The following is a 13573-nucleotide window of genomic DNA, read 5'->3' as shown; positions in this document are numbered from 1 at the left end:
GAATCTAGTTATTATGGAAAAGGTGCTTGATGGCCAGCATGGACAGGATGGGCCGAAGGGCCTGCTCCTGTGCTGTATAACTCTATGACTCTATGACTACTGTGGTAGTTAAAAGTAATGTTTCACCATTCGTTATTCTCTAGAAATAATAATATAACCTAATGGTAAAACTATCTTCATTCTGCAAAATTTGGAGTTTTCTCTATTGATCATGAATGTTTCACTTTTGTTCAGCAGAGACAACTACACCAAGAGCAACAACCACCACTTCTGTTAGTGGGAAAACTACTACAATAGGTAAGTGAAGTTTTCTTTCAATATTTACCAGCAAGTCTGCTCACACTTTTCTCAAATTCACCTTTCAGACAATGCCAATCCAGTCCAGTCTAGTGAGCAAAAATTGTGGAAAATTTAAAGACAATCGCCCTTCAGACAATTTTGTGAATGTAACATTTGAAGTAAAACCAATGATAAAACTCCATTGGAATAATTAATTATTCAGGTTCTAGTTCAGATTATTGTTCTGGTCCTTCAGAAGGGGTCACTACAACAGTGAAGGCAACTACAACTGGATCCACTACTGGCTCCACACAAGGTGAGTGATGGCTCCTATTGATATAGAGTAACAAAACCAGAAACAAAAGCCATCTTGCTTCAACAACTCCCAGGCAGTGGGAGGACATTATTTCATTCCCTGTAGCAATTTAGCCCATTCCTTCAAGAGGAAACTGGTTGAAAATCAACTGCTTGAATGATCCTCAATCAGAGTGTGAGCATTGAAGAGAAATGTTGTGTCCATGTCTATGTACGCCTCTGTTCCTCTTCGGCTCAACTTGCTTCCCAACATTTACTGAACATTTTAGAAATAATCCACTGACATTTAATGATATGTAAAGTATGCATTGGTCGATGAGGATACTGTACACAATTTACATTTCCTAGAGAATCATTATCAAATCTTGTCAAAGGATGATCCTCTTGACAGTGTATTATTAATATATTTCCCTTTTCTTCTTTTGTCCAGAAGTTTGAAATAGTTCTTTTGAAACATAACTGATTATGCAAATGTTGTCTTTCCCATGCTTTTGCTGATATTTTGTTTAATGGAAAGAAAGAGAAACAAGCTCATTTTTATTATTGCTGTGGTTTAGAAAAAAACCTTTTCCTCATATTTTGTACACTAGTATTAATATGATAACCTCCTGGTGGAACTTGAATACTGTGGGATTTGAAATTGAACTTCAATGGTTTTGATTGTTCTTCTTGCTCTTCAGAAGTGACCACGACAACAGTGAAATCAACTCCAACCAGGTCCACTCCCGGCTCCACACCGGGTGAGTGATGGCTTCTTTCGATATACAGTAGCAAAACCAGTGACACGAGCCGTCTTGTTTCAACAACTTCCAGACAGTGAAAGTCAATTACTTCACACTTGTCGATATTTAGTCCAGAACTTCCAGAGTGAACTGGGTGATAACTGACACGTTCAGACGAAGCTTCATCAGAATGTGCACATGAGGAAAAATGTTTTATCCATCTTTCTGTATGCAACGTTCTCTCATAGAATCTAATTGCTTACCAATGTTTACGGAGCTTTTGTTAAATAGTGGCCCGTCATTCAAATAATCTGGAAAATGTGCATTAAACACATTGATGGTTATGTGCAGCATCTTTTTCAAAATCCAGTAGTTTCAATAACATATCTTATGAAACATAGCATGGCAGGATTGTTGATATCCTTCCATTTTCTTCTCTCGCCCTGTAACTAAAAAGAAAATTTTGAAGAAAATCAAATATGCAAATATTGATTTGTCTTTCTCTTGTTTAAGTTTGGTCCCTTGTACTTGAAGTTAGTTGAGGTAGTCAGTCGCTGTTGTCAATACTTTCCTCATTCTTTATGCCTTATTGTCAATTAAATAACCGAATGCTGGAACTCTATTAATGCTGCTGAATTTGCAGTCAGAGTGCAGCGGTTTTCAATGTTTTCCTTTTCCTTCAGAAGTGACAACTCCATCAACCGTAACAACAACCGTGTCTACAGCCAGTTCAACAACTGGTAAGCGATGCTTTCTTTCAATATCTCCCTCTTGCCTGTTAGACAATCCCTTGGGTTCGAGGATAACTTGCTTCCATTCCGGTTTGAGGAATTCTACCATATCAGTTAAGTCCAATGCAGGATCTGCAGGTTCTGCCACATGCAGAGCAGATGGTGTTTGGAGGGTCGTGTAGATGACTTGTTTGGAGGCGTGTGTGCTCATTCCGCTGACTCGAGTTTGTCTCTGCGACGAATCTCTTGATGTCTTCCCAAATGCAACGTCTCCATTTTGGTCAGTCAGAGGCCAGGGCCACCCATGGATCGACAGGGAGGTCTGAACTCTAGGGTAAGCTTTGAGGACATCCCGGAAGTGTTTCCACTGCCCTCCTGGGTGTCTCCTGCTGTGACCTAGTTCCAGGTAGAGTAGTTGCTATTGGAGTCTGGTGTCAGGGATACAAATGACATCTCCTGCCCAGCAGAGCTTGTTTTGAGTAATTGTCACCTTCCTGCTCAACATGTTGTCTTGGGAGAGGATGACCTTTTTCTCAGATTTGTGATAATGGATCCCAATACTCTTTTCAATTACTCTTACAACTGCGCTTTGAACCACCTTCGTACAGGCCATGCAGGTCCATCAGTTCAGTCCTTTAGACCCAAAACCAATTCCTTGGGAAGGGATTACTTGAAAAGTTCAGTATTCTCAATCTGCAGACAATGGCATTTTCACAATTACAATAACGCTGTTATGACAAGTTCTCCCAAAAAGAGTTTTTCCCCATTGGAGGAATTACAGAATGTATGTTTTAAGAGTTTCTACTGCAAATTTGGACGCTCCTCCCCACATCTGTCTCCTTTAGTTGCTAAATATTCTCACACACATTTTCATTAAGATTTTCCCCCCGATACTAAACTGTATAATTTCCACTTCAAGCTACTCGCAGGCTGAATAATTTTCAATTCTATTGGAATCATTGCCAAATATTGTGAAAAGATTGGCCCTTCTTCTGGTGTTGATATCATTAATGTTTCAGAGCATTATCATGAAATAATGCATTTGAAGCATTTTCAGATGCTGACTTACTGCTTTGACATTTATGATCCCCATTTTTGAGTGTCTCATCTTCTCCTACATTTCTCCTTTTCTCTTACAGAGGTCGTCTGCCATGGCAAATGGTCACCCTGGATTAATGAACATACACCTTCTGAGGGCAGCCCAGGCGATTTTGAATTGCTTGATCCCAAAGATAATGAATACTGTTCTTTCCCTTCTGAAGTAATCACTAACATTCAGTGTCAATTTGTTGATCAGCCTGAGAGACCAATAAGCGAGTCACCAGACAATGTGACATGCGACAAAGACAAAGGGCTCAACTGTGAGGTCTCTAAAAGTGCTATGGAGGAGAAAAGATTTTGTCTTGACTACCAAGTTCGCATTTGCTGTGAGCCAGTGTCACCAGTGAGCACAACGACCACCAGTACAACCTCCACTTCGGGTATGTGAGAAAGATATTTGGCAGTTCATAATATCTTCATGTTAAATCATACTTGTTTAATAACATAAAGCAGATAAAGCAATCATGATACCTAATGACTAGCAGTACTTAGCAATTTCCTCAAGATTTGTGCCTTAATATCAATAATGTATCCCAGTCGTAACATTCTGAATAATGTAGGATTTGGAATTGGAATTTGGTGATTTTGAAAGTTATTTTCTTGTCAGCAGTGTCAACAACAAAACAGGAAACAACTACCACACCTGTGACTGAGAAAACTACTACAGCAGGTAAGTGATGTCTCCTTTCACTATTCACCAGCAAGTCTGTTCACACTGGGATGCTTTTCTGCTTTTCCCTTTTGCAGCTTTCAAAGAATCTCCATCCATTCATTCAGTCTTGTACACGCTGCCTTTTGGATGTAAATGGTTGAAAATGTACTCAGATCTGAATCATCATTTAGTTTTGTTAACTTCACTTTTGTAGCAAGATCAGTGTGTTGGTTTTATGCCCACAATATATAGGAAAGCTATGGTATTTACATTGTGGTGCAGTGGCTTTCATTATTCTTCTTGTTCCTCAGAAGGGTTGACTACAACAGTGACACCAACTACAACTGGGTCCACTACTGGCTCCAGACCTGGTAAGTAAAGGCTTCTTTTGATAAAAAGCAGCAAGACCAGGAAGGAAGTGAAATAAAAAGATAGTGCTGGAAATATTGAGCAGGTCTGGTAGCACCTGTTGAGTATTTCCAGCACTTTCTGCTTTAGTCTCAGATTTCGAGCATTCACAATATTTTGCTTTTACTGGAGTGAAAGTGGTGATCTTCTTTCAGCACACACTAGAAGTTCATTACTTCACCATGGGTAGATACTGTGGCCTTACTTTCCAAAGGGAAATGGATGATATTTTTACTCCTTGAAAGAAGGTAGATTAGGGGCCATGGCTGAGGGGAACTCTTGTGTGCATGAGTGTTCACACCAGTGCACTGTTCACAAATTCACCTTTTAGGCAATGTCAGTCCATTCAGTCATGTAGACCTGATGTGGGTGGAAGTGATTGAATATTTGGAGACATCTGAATCCAGATGTACTATTTTAAACATCATGTTTGCAGCAAAGCCAATAAAATAAATCTTACAGTGGAACACGATTAGCCTTTATGTTGTATTGCAGTGGGTTTGATTATGTTTCTTGTCCTTCAGAAGTGACCACGACAAGAGTGATATCAACTGCAACCAGCTCCACTCCCGGCTCCACACCGGGTGAGTGATAGTTTCTTTCGATATACAGTAGCAAAACCAGTGACACGAGCCGTCTTGTTTCAACAACTTCCAGACAGTGGAAGTCCATTACTTCACACTTGTCAATATTTAGTCCAGAACTTCCAGAGTGAACTGGGTGATAACTGACACGTTCAGACGAAGCTCGATCAGAATGTGCACATGAGGAAATATGTTTTATCCATGTTTCTGTATGCACCGTTCTCTCATGGAATTAACTCGCTCACCAATGTTTACAGAACCTTTTCTTAACTAACGGCCTGAAATTTACATAATATGGAAAATGTGCATTGCACGTTGATGGTGATAGGCAGCATCTTTTTCAATATCCAGTAGTTTCAAATTCATATCTTATCAAATGATGTTCCGCTTAGAATGCTGAGATTGTTCATATTCTTCCATTTTATTCTTTCACCTGTAACTTTAAAGAATATTTTTGAAACAGAACCAAATATGCAAATATTGATTTGTCTTTCCCCTGTTTAATTTGGTCTTTTGTACTTGAAGTTTGTTGAGGTAGTCAGTCGCTGTTGTCAATACTCTCCTCATTCTTTATGCCTTATTGTCAATTAAATAACCAAATGCTGGAAGTCTATTAATGCTGCTGAATTTGCAGTCAGAGTGCAGCGGTTTTCAATGTTTTCATTTTCCTTCAGAAGTGCCAACTCCATCAACCGTAACAACAACAGTGTCTAGAGCCAGTTCTACAACTGGTAAGTGATGCTTTCTTTCAATATCTCCCTCTTGCCTGTTAGACAATCCCTTGGGTTCGAGGATAACTTGCTTCCATTCCGGTTTGAGGAATTCTACCATAACAGTTAAGTCCAATGCAGGATCTGCAGGTTCTGGCACATGCAGAGCAGATGGTGTTTGGAGAGTCGTGTAGATGACTTGTTTGGAGGTGTGTGTGCTCATTCCGCTGACTCGAGTTTGTCTCTGCGACGAATCTCTTGATGTCTTCCCAAATGCAACGTCTCCATTTTGGTCAGTCAGAGGCCAGGGCCTCCCATGGATCGACATTGAGGTCTAAACTCAAGGGTAAGCTTTGAGGACATCCCGGAAGTGTTTCCACTGCCCTCCTGGGAGTCTCCTGCTGTGACCTAGTTCCAGGTAGAATAGTTGCTATTGGAGTCTGGTGTTAGGGATACAAATGACATCTCCTGCCCAGCAGAGCTTGTTTTGAGTAATTGTCACCTTCCTGCTCAACATATTGTCTTGGGAGAGGATGACCTTTTTCTCAGGTTTGTGATACTGGATCCCAATTCTCATTTCAATTACTCTTACAACTGCGCCTTGATCAAACTTCATACAAGCCATGCAGGTCCATCAGTTCAGTCCTTTAGACCCAAAACCAATTCCTTGGGAAGGGATTATTTGAAAAGTTCAGTATTCTCCATCTGCGGACAATGGCATTTTCACAATTACAAAAACGCTGTTGTGATTAGTTCTCCCAGAAGAGTTTTTCCCCATCGGAGGAATTACAGAATGAATGTTTTAAGAGTTTTAACTGCAAATTTGGACACTCCTCCCCACATCTGTCTCCTTTAGTTGCTAAATATTCTCACACACATTTTCATTAAGATTTTCCCCCCTGATACTAAACTGTATAATTTCCACTTCAAGCTGCTCGCAGGCTGAATAATTTTCAATTCTATTGGAATCATTGCCAAATATTGTGAAAAGATTTGCCTTTGCTCTGGTGTTGATATCATTAATGTTTCAGAGCATTATCATGAAATAATGCATTTAAAGCATTTTCAGATGCTGACTTACTGCTTTGACATTTATGATCCCCATTTTTGAGTGTCTCATCTTCTCCTACATTTCTCCTTTTCTCTTACAGAGGTCGTCTGCCATGGCAAATGGACACCCTGGATTAATGAACATACACCTTCTGAGGACAGCCCAGGCGATTTTGAATTGCTTAACCCCAAAGATAATGAATACTGTTCTTTCCCTTCTGAAGTAATCACTAACATTCAGTGTCAATTTGTTGATCAGCCTGAGAGACCAATAGGCGAGTCACCAGACAATGTGACATGCGACAAAGACAAAGGGCTCAACTGTGAGGTCTCTAAAAGTGCTATGGAGGAGAAAAGATTTTGTTTTGACTACCAAGTTCGCATTTGCTGTGAGCCAGTGTCACCAGTGAGCACAACAAGCACCAGTACAACCTCCACTTCGGGTAAGTGAGAAAGATATTTGGCAGTTCATAATATCTACATGTTAAATCATACTTGTTTAATAACATAAAGCAGATAAAGCAATCATGATACCTAGTGAGTAGCTGTACTTAGCAATTTCCTCAAGATTTGTGCCTTAATATCAATAATATAAGCCAGTCGTAACATTCTTAATACTGTAGGATTTGGAATTGGAATTTGGTGATTTTGAAAGTTATTTTCTTGTCAGCAGTGTCAACAACAAAACAGGAAACAACTACCACACCTGTGACTGAGAAAACTACTACAGCAGGTAAGTGATGTCTCCTTTCACTATTCACCAGCAAGTCTGTTCACACTGGGATGCTTTTCCCTTTTGCAGCTTTCAAAGAATCTCCATCCATTCATTCAGTCTTGTACACGCTGCCTTTTGGATGTAAATGGTTGAAAATGTACTCAGATCTGAATCATCATTTAGTTTTGTTAACTTCACTTTTGTAGCAAGATCAGTGTGTTGGTTTTATGCCCACAATATATAGGAAATCAATGGTATTTACATTGTGGTGCAGTGACTTTCATTATTCTTCTTGTTCCTCAGAAGGGTTGACTACAACAGTGACACAAACTACAACTGGGTCCACCACTGGCTCCAGACCGGGTAAGTAAAGGCTTCTTTTGATAAACAGCAGCAAGACCAGGAAAGAAGTGAAATAAAAAGATAGTGCTGGAAAAATTGAGCAGGTCTGGCAGCACCTGCTGAGTATTTCCAGCACTTTCTGCTTTAGTCTCAGATTTCGAGCATTCACAATATTTTGCCTTTACTGGAGTGAAAGTGGTGATCTTCTTTCAGCACACACTAGAAGTTCATCACTTCACCACTGGTATATACTGTGGCCTTACTTGCCAAAGGAAAATGGATGAAATTTTTATTCCTTGAAAGAAGGTAGATTAGGGGCCATGACTGAGGGGAACTCTTGTGTGCATGAGTGTTCACACCAGTGCACTGTTCTCAAATTCACCTTTTAGGCAATGTCAGTCCATTCAGTCATGCGGACCTGATGTGGGTGGAAGTGATTGAATATTTGGAGACATCTGAATCCAGATGTACTATTTTAAACATCATATTTGCAGCAAAGCCAATAAAATAAATCTTACAGTGGAACACGATTAGCTTTTATGTTGTATTGCAGTGGGTTTGATTATGTTTCTTGTCCTTCAGAAGTGACCACGACAAGAGTGATATCAACTGCAACCAGCTCCACTCCCGGCTCCACACCGGGTGAGTGATAGTTTCTTTCGATATACAGTAGCAAAACCAGTGACACGAGCCGTCTTGTTTCAACAACTTCCAGACAGTGGAAGTCCATTACTTCACACTTGTCAATATTTAGTCCAGAACTTCCAGAGTGAACTGGGTGATAACTGACACGTTCAGACGAAGCTCGATCAGAATGTGCACATGAGGAAATATGTTTTATCCATGTTTCTGTATGCACCGTTCTCTCATGGAATTAACTCGCTCACCAATGTTTACAGAACCTTTTCTTAACTAACGGCCTGAAATTTACATAATATGGAAAATGTCCATTGCACGTTGATGGTGATAGGCAGCATCTTTTTCAATATCCAGTAGTTTCAAATTCATATCTTATCAAATGATGTTCCGCTTAGAATGCTGAGATTGTTCATATTCTTCCATTTTATTCTTTCACCTGTAACTTTAAAGAATATTTTTGAAACAGAACCAAATATGCAAATATTGATTTGTCTTTCCCCTGTTTAATTTGGTCTTTTGTACTTGAAGTTTGTTGAGGTAGTCAGTCGCTGTTGTCAATACTCTCCTCATTCTTTATGCCTTATTGTCAATTAAATAACCAAATGCTGGAAGTCTATTAATGCTGCTGAATTTGCAGTCAGAGTGCAGCGGTTTTCAATGTTTTCATTTTCCTTCAGAAGTGCCAACTCCATCAACCGTAACAACAACAGTGTCTAGAGCCAGTTCTACAACTGGTAAGTGATGCTTTCTTTCAATATCTCCCTCTTGCCTGTTAGACAATCCCTTGGGTTCGAGGATAACTTGCTTCCATTCCGGTTTGAGGAATTCTACCATAACAGTTAAGTCCAATGCAGGATCTGCAGGTTCTGGCACATGCAGAGCAGATGGTGTTTGGAGAGTCGTGTAGATGACTTGTTTGGAGGTGTGTGTGCTCATTCCGCTGACTCGAGTTTGTCTCTGCGACGAATCTCTTGATGTCTTCCCAAATGCAACGTCTCCATTTTGGTCAGTCAGAGGCCAGGGCCTCCCATGGATCGACATTGAGGTCTAAACTCAAGGGTAAGCTTTGAGGACATCCCGGAAGTGTTTCCACTGCCCTCCTGGGAGTCTCCTGCTGTGACCTAGTTCCAGGTAGAATAGTTGCTATTGGAGTCTGGTGTTAGGGATACAAATGACATCTCCTGCCCAGCAGAGCTTGTTTTGAGTAATTGTCACCTTCCTGCTCAACATATTGTCTTGGGAGAGGATGACCTTTTTCTCAGGTTTGTGATACTGGATCCCAATTCTCATTTCAATTACTCTTACAACTGCGCCTTGATCAAACTTCATACAAGCCATGCAGGTCCATCAGTTCAGTCCTTTAGACCCAAAACCAATTCCTTGGGAAGGGATTATTTGAAAAGTTCAGTATTCTCCATCTGCGGACAATGGCATTTTCACAATTACAAAAACGCTGTTGTGATTAGTTCTCCCAGAAGAGTTTTTCCCCATCGGAGGAATTACAGAATGAATGTTTTAAGAGTTTTAACTGCAAATTTGGACACTCCTCCCCACATCTGTCTCCTTTAGTTGCTAAATATTCTCACACACATTTTCATTAAGATTTTCCCCCCTGATACTAAACTGTATAATTTCCACTTCAAGCTGCTCGCAGGCTGAATAATTTTCAATTCTATTGGAATCATTGCCAAATATTGTGAAAAGATTTGCCTTTGCTCTGGTGTTGATATCATTAATGTTTCAGAGCATTATCATGAAATAATGCATTTAAAGCATTTTCAGATGCTGACTTACTGCTTTGACATTTATGATCCCCATTTTTGAGTGTCTCATCTTCTCCTACATTTCTCCTTTTCTCTTACAGAGGTCGTCTGCCATGGCAAATGGACACCCTGGATTAATGAACATACACCTTCTGAGGACAGCCCAGGCGATTTTGAATTGCTTAACCCCAAAGATAATGAATACTGTTCTTTCCCTTCTGAAGTAATCACTAACATTCAGTGTCAATTTGTTGATCAGCCTGAGAGACCAATAGGCGAGTCACCAGACAATGTGACATGCGACAAAGACAAAGGGCTCAACTGTGAGGTCTCTAAAAGTGCTATGGAGGAGAAAAGATTTTGTTTTGACTACCAAGTTCGCATTTGCTGTGAGCCAGTGTCACCAGTGAGCACAACAAGCACCAGTACAACCTCCACTTCGGGTAAGTGAGAAAGATATTTGGCAGTTCATAATATCTACATGTTAAATCATACTTGTTTAATAACATAAAGCAGATAAAGCAATCATGATACCTAGTGAGTAGCTGTACTTAGCAATTTCCTCAAGATTTGTGCCTTAATATCAATAATATAAGCCAGTCGTAACATTCTTAATACTGTAGGATTTGGAATTGGAATTTGGTGATTTTGAAAGTTATTTTCTTGTCAGCAGTGTCAACAACAAAACAGGAAACAACTACCACACCTGTGACTGAGAAAACTACTACAGCAGGTAAGTGATGTCTCCTTTCACTATTCACCAGCAAGTCTGTTCACACTGGGATGCTTTTCCCTTTTGCAGCTTTCAAAGAATCTCCATCCATTCATTCAGTCTTGTACACGCTGCCTTTTGGATGTAAATGGTTGAAAATGTACTCAGATCTGAATCATCATTTAGTTTTGTTAACTTCACTTTTGTAGCAAGATCAGTGTGTTGGTTTTATGCCCACAATATATAGGAAATCAATGGTATTTACATTGTGGTGCAGTGACTTTCATTATTCTTCTTGTTCCTCAGAAGGGTTGACTACAACAGTGACACAAACTACAACTGGGTCCACCACTGGCTCCAGACCGGGTAAGTAAAGGCTTCTTTTGATAAACAGCAGCAAGACCAGGAAAGAAGTGAAATAAAAAGATAGTGCTGGAAAAATTGAGCAGGTCTGGCAGCACCTGCTGAGTATTTCCAGCACTTTCTGCTTTAGTCTCAGATTTCGAGCATTCACAATATTTTGCCTTTACTGGAGTGAAAGTGGTGATCTTCTTTCAGCACACACTAGAAGTTCATCACTTCACCACTGGTATATACTGTGGCCTTACTTGCCAAAGGAAAATGGATGAAATTTTTATTCCTTGAAAGAAGGTAGATTAGGGGCCATGACTGAGGGGAACTCTTGTGTGCATGAGTGTTCACACCAGTGCACTGTTCTCAAATTCACCTTTTAGGCAATGTCAGTCCATTCAGTCATGTGGACCTGATGTGGGTGGAAGTGATTGAATATTTGGAGACATCTGAATCCAGATGTACTATTTTAAACATCATATTTGCAGCAAAGCCAATAAAATAAATCTTACAGTGGAACACGATTAGCTTTTATGTTGTATTGCAGTGGGTTTGATTATGTTTCTTGTCCTTCAGAAGTGACCACGACAAGAGTGATATCAACTGCAACCAGCTCCACTCCCGGCTCCACACCGGGTGAGTGATAGTTTCTTTCGATATACAGTAGCAAAACCAGTGACACGAGCCGTCTTGTTTCAACAACTTCCAGACAGTGGAAGTCCATTACTTCACACTTGTCAATATTTTGTCCAGAACTTCCAGAGTGAACTGGGTGATAACTGCCACGTTCAGACGAAGCTCGATCAGAATGTGCACATTTGGAAATATGTTTTATCCATCTTTCTGTATGCACCGTTCTCTCATGGAATTAACTTGCTCACCAATGTTTACCGAACCTTTTCTTAACTAACGGCCTGAAATTTACATAATATGGAAAATGTCCATTGCACGTTGATGGTGATAGGCAGCATCTTTTTCAAAGTCCAGTAGTTTCGAATTCATATCTTATCAAATGATGTTCCGCTTAGAACGCTGAGATTGTTCATATTCTTCCATTTTATTCTTTCACCTGTAACTTTAAAGAATATTTTTGAAACAAAACCAAATATGCAAATATTGATTTGTCTTTCTCCTGTTTAAGTTTGGTCTTTTGTACTTGAAGTTAGTTGAGGTAGTCAGTCACTGTTGTCAATACTTTCCTCATTCTTTATGCCTTATTGTCAATTAAATAACCGAATGCTGGAAGTCTATTAATGCTGCTGAATTTGCAGTCAGAGTGCAGCGGTTTTCAATGTTTTCCTTTTCCTTCAGAAGGGACAACTCCATCAACCGTAACAACAACAGTGTCTAGAGCCAGTTCTACAACTGGTAAGTGATGCTTTCTTTCAATATCTCCCTCTTGCCTGTTATACAGCCCCTTGGGTTCGAGGATGACTTGCTTCCATTCAGTTTCGATGAGTTCTGCCATGGCAGATAAGTCCAATGCTCGATCTGTAGATTCTGCCACATGCAGAGCAGATGGTGTTTGGAGAGTCGTGTAGATGACTTGTTTGGCGTTGTGTGTGCCCTTTCCAATGACTCGAGATTGTCTCTGCAACTAATCTCTAGATGTGCCCGGTGTCTTTCCAAATGAAAAGTCTCTATTTTAGCCAGTCACAAGACAGGGACTCCCATGAATCGACTGAGAGGTCTGACCTCCAGGGCAAGCTTTGAGGACATTCCAGAAGTGTTTCCACTGCCCTCCAGGGAGTATCCTGCTGTGACCTAGTTCCAGGTAGAGCGGTTGCTTTTGGAGTCTGGTGTCAGGCAAACAAATGACATCTCTTGCCCAGCAGAACTGGTTTTGAGTAATTGTCACTTCCCTGCTCAACATGTAGTCTTGGGAGAGGATGACCTTAGTCTCAGATTTGTGATAATGGATCCCAATACTCTTTTCAATTACTCTTACAACTGCGCTTTGAACCACCTTCGTACAGGCCATGCAGGTCCATCAGTTCAGTCCTTTAGACCCAAAACCAATTCCTTGGGAAGGGATTACTTGAAAAGTTCAGTATTCTCAATCTGCAGACAATGGCATTTTCACAATTACAATAACGCTGTTATGACAAGTTCTCCCAAAAAGAGTTTTTCCCCATTGGAGGAATTACAGAATGAATGTTTTAAGAGTTTCAACTGCAAATTTGGACGCTCCTCCCCACATCTGTCTCCTTTAGTTGCTAAATATTCTCACACACATTTTCATTAAGATTTTCCCCCCTGATACTAAACTGTATAATTTCCACTTCAAGCTGCTCGCAGGCTGAATAATTTTCAATTCTATAGGAATCATTGCCAAATATTGTGAAAAGATTGGCCCTTGTTCTGGTGTTGATATCATTAATGTTTCAGAGCATTATCATGAAATAATGCATTTGAAGCATTTTCAGATGCTGACTTACTGCTTTGACATTTATGATCCCCATTTTTGAGTGTCTCATCTTCTCCTACATTTCTCCTTTT

General features: G+C 40.1%; 1 protein-coding gene across 1 annotated transcript in view; it reads left to right on the top strand.

Moving 5' to 3' along the window:
* LOC144687971 (mucin-5AC-like) overlaps positions 1–13573 on the top strand; it is a 127456-nt gene that overhangs the window by 86420 nt on the left and 27463 nt on the right. The window contains exons 32-50 of the mRNA XM_078554631.1: positions 238–297; positions 539–595; positions 1275–1334; positions 2000–2056; positions 3187–3528; positions 3756–3818; positions 4112–4171; positions 4733–4792; positions 5467–5523; positions 6654–6995; positions 7226–7285; positions 7574–7630; positions 8192–8251; positions 8926–8982; positions 10113–10454; positions 10685–10744; positions 11033–11089; positions 11651–11710; positions 12386–12442. Of these exons, the coding sequence (XP_078410757.1) occupies positions 238–297; positions 539–595; positions 1275–1334; positions 2000–2056; positions 3187–3528; positions 3756–3818; positions 4112–4171; positions 4733–4792; positions 5467–5523; positions 6654–6995; positions 7226–7285; positions 7574–7630; positions 8192–8251; positions 8926–8982; positions 10113–10454; positions 10685–10744; positions 11033–11089; positions 11651–11710; positions 12386–12442 (1968 nt within the window). The remainder of the gene's footprint in view (positions 1–237; positions 298–538; positions 596–1274; positions 1335–1999; positions 2057–3186; positions 3529–3755; positions 3819–4111; positions 4172–4732; positions 4793–5466; positions 5524–6653; positions 6996–7225; positions 7286–7573; positions 7631–8191; positions 8252–8925; positions 8983–10112; positions 10455–10684; positions 10745–11032; positions 11090–11650; positions 11711–12385; positions 12443–13573) is intronic.

This window comes from Cetorhinus maximus, chromosome 12, assembly GCF_964194155.1.
Source record: "Cetorhinus maximus chromosome 12, sCetMax3.hap1.1, whole genome shotgun sequence".
Lineage (NCBI taxonomy): Eukaryota > Metazoa > Chordata > Chondrichthyes > Lamniformes > Cetorhinidae > Cetorhinus > Cetorhinus maximus.
This window is presented reverse-complemented; position numbering and strand designations above follow the sequence as displayed.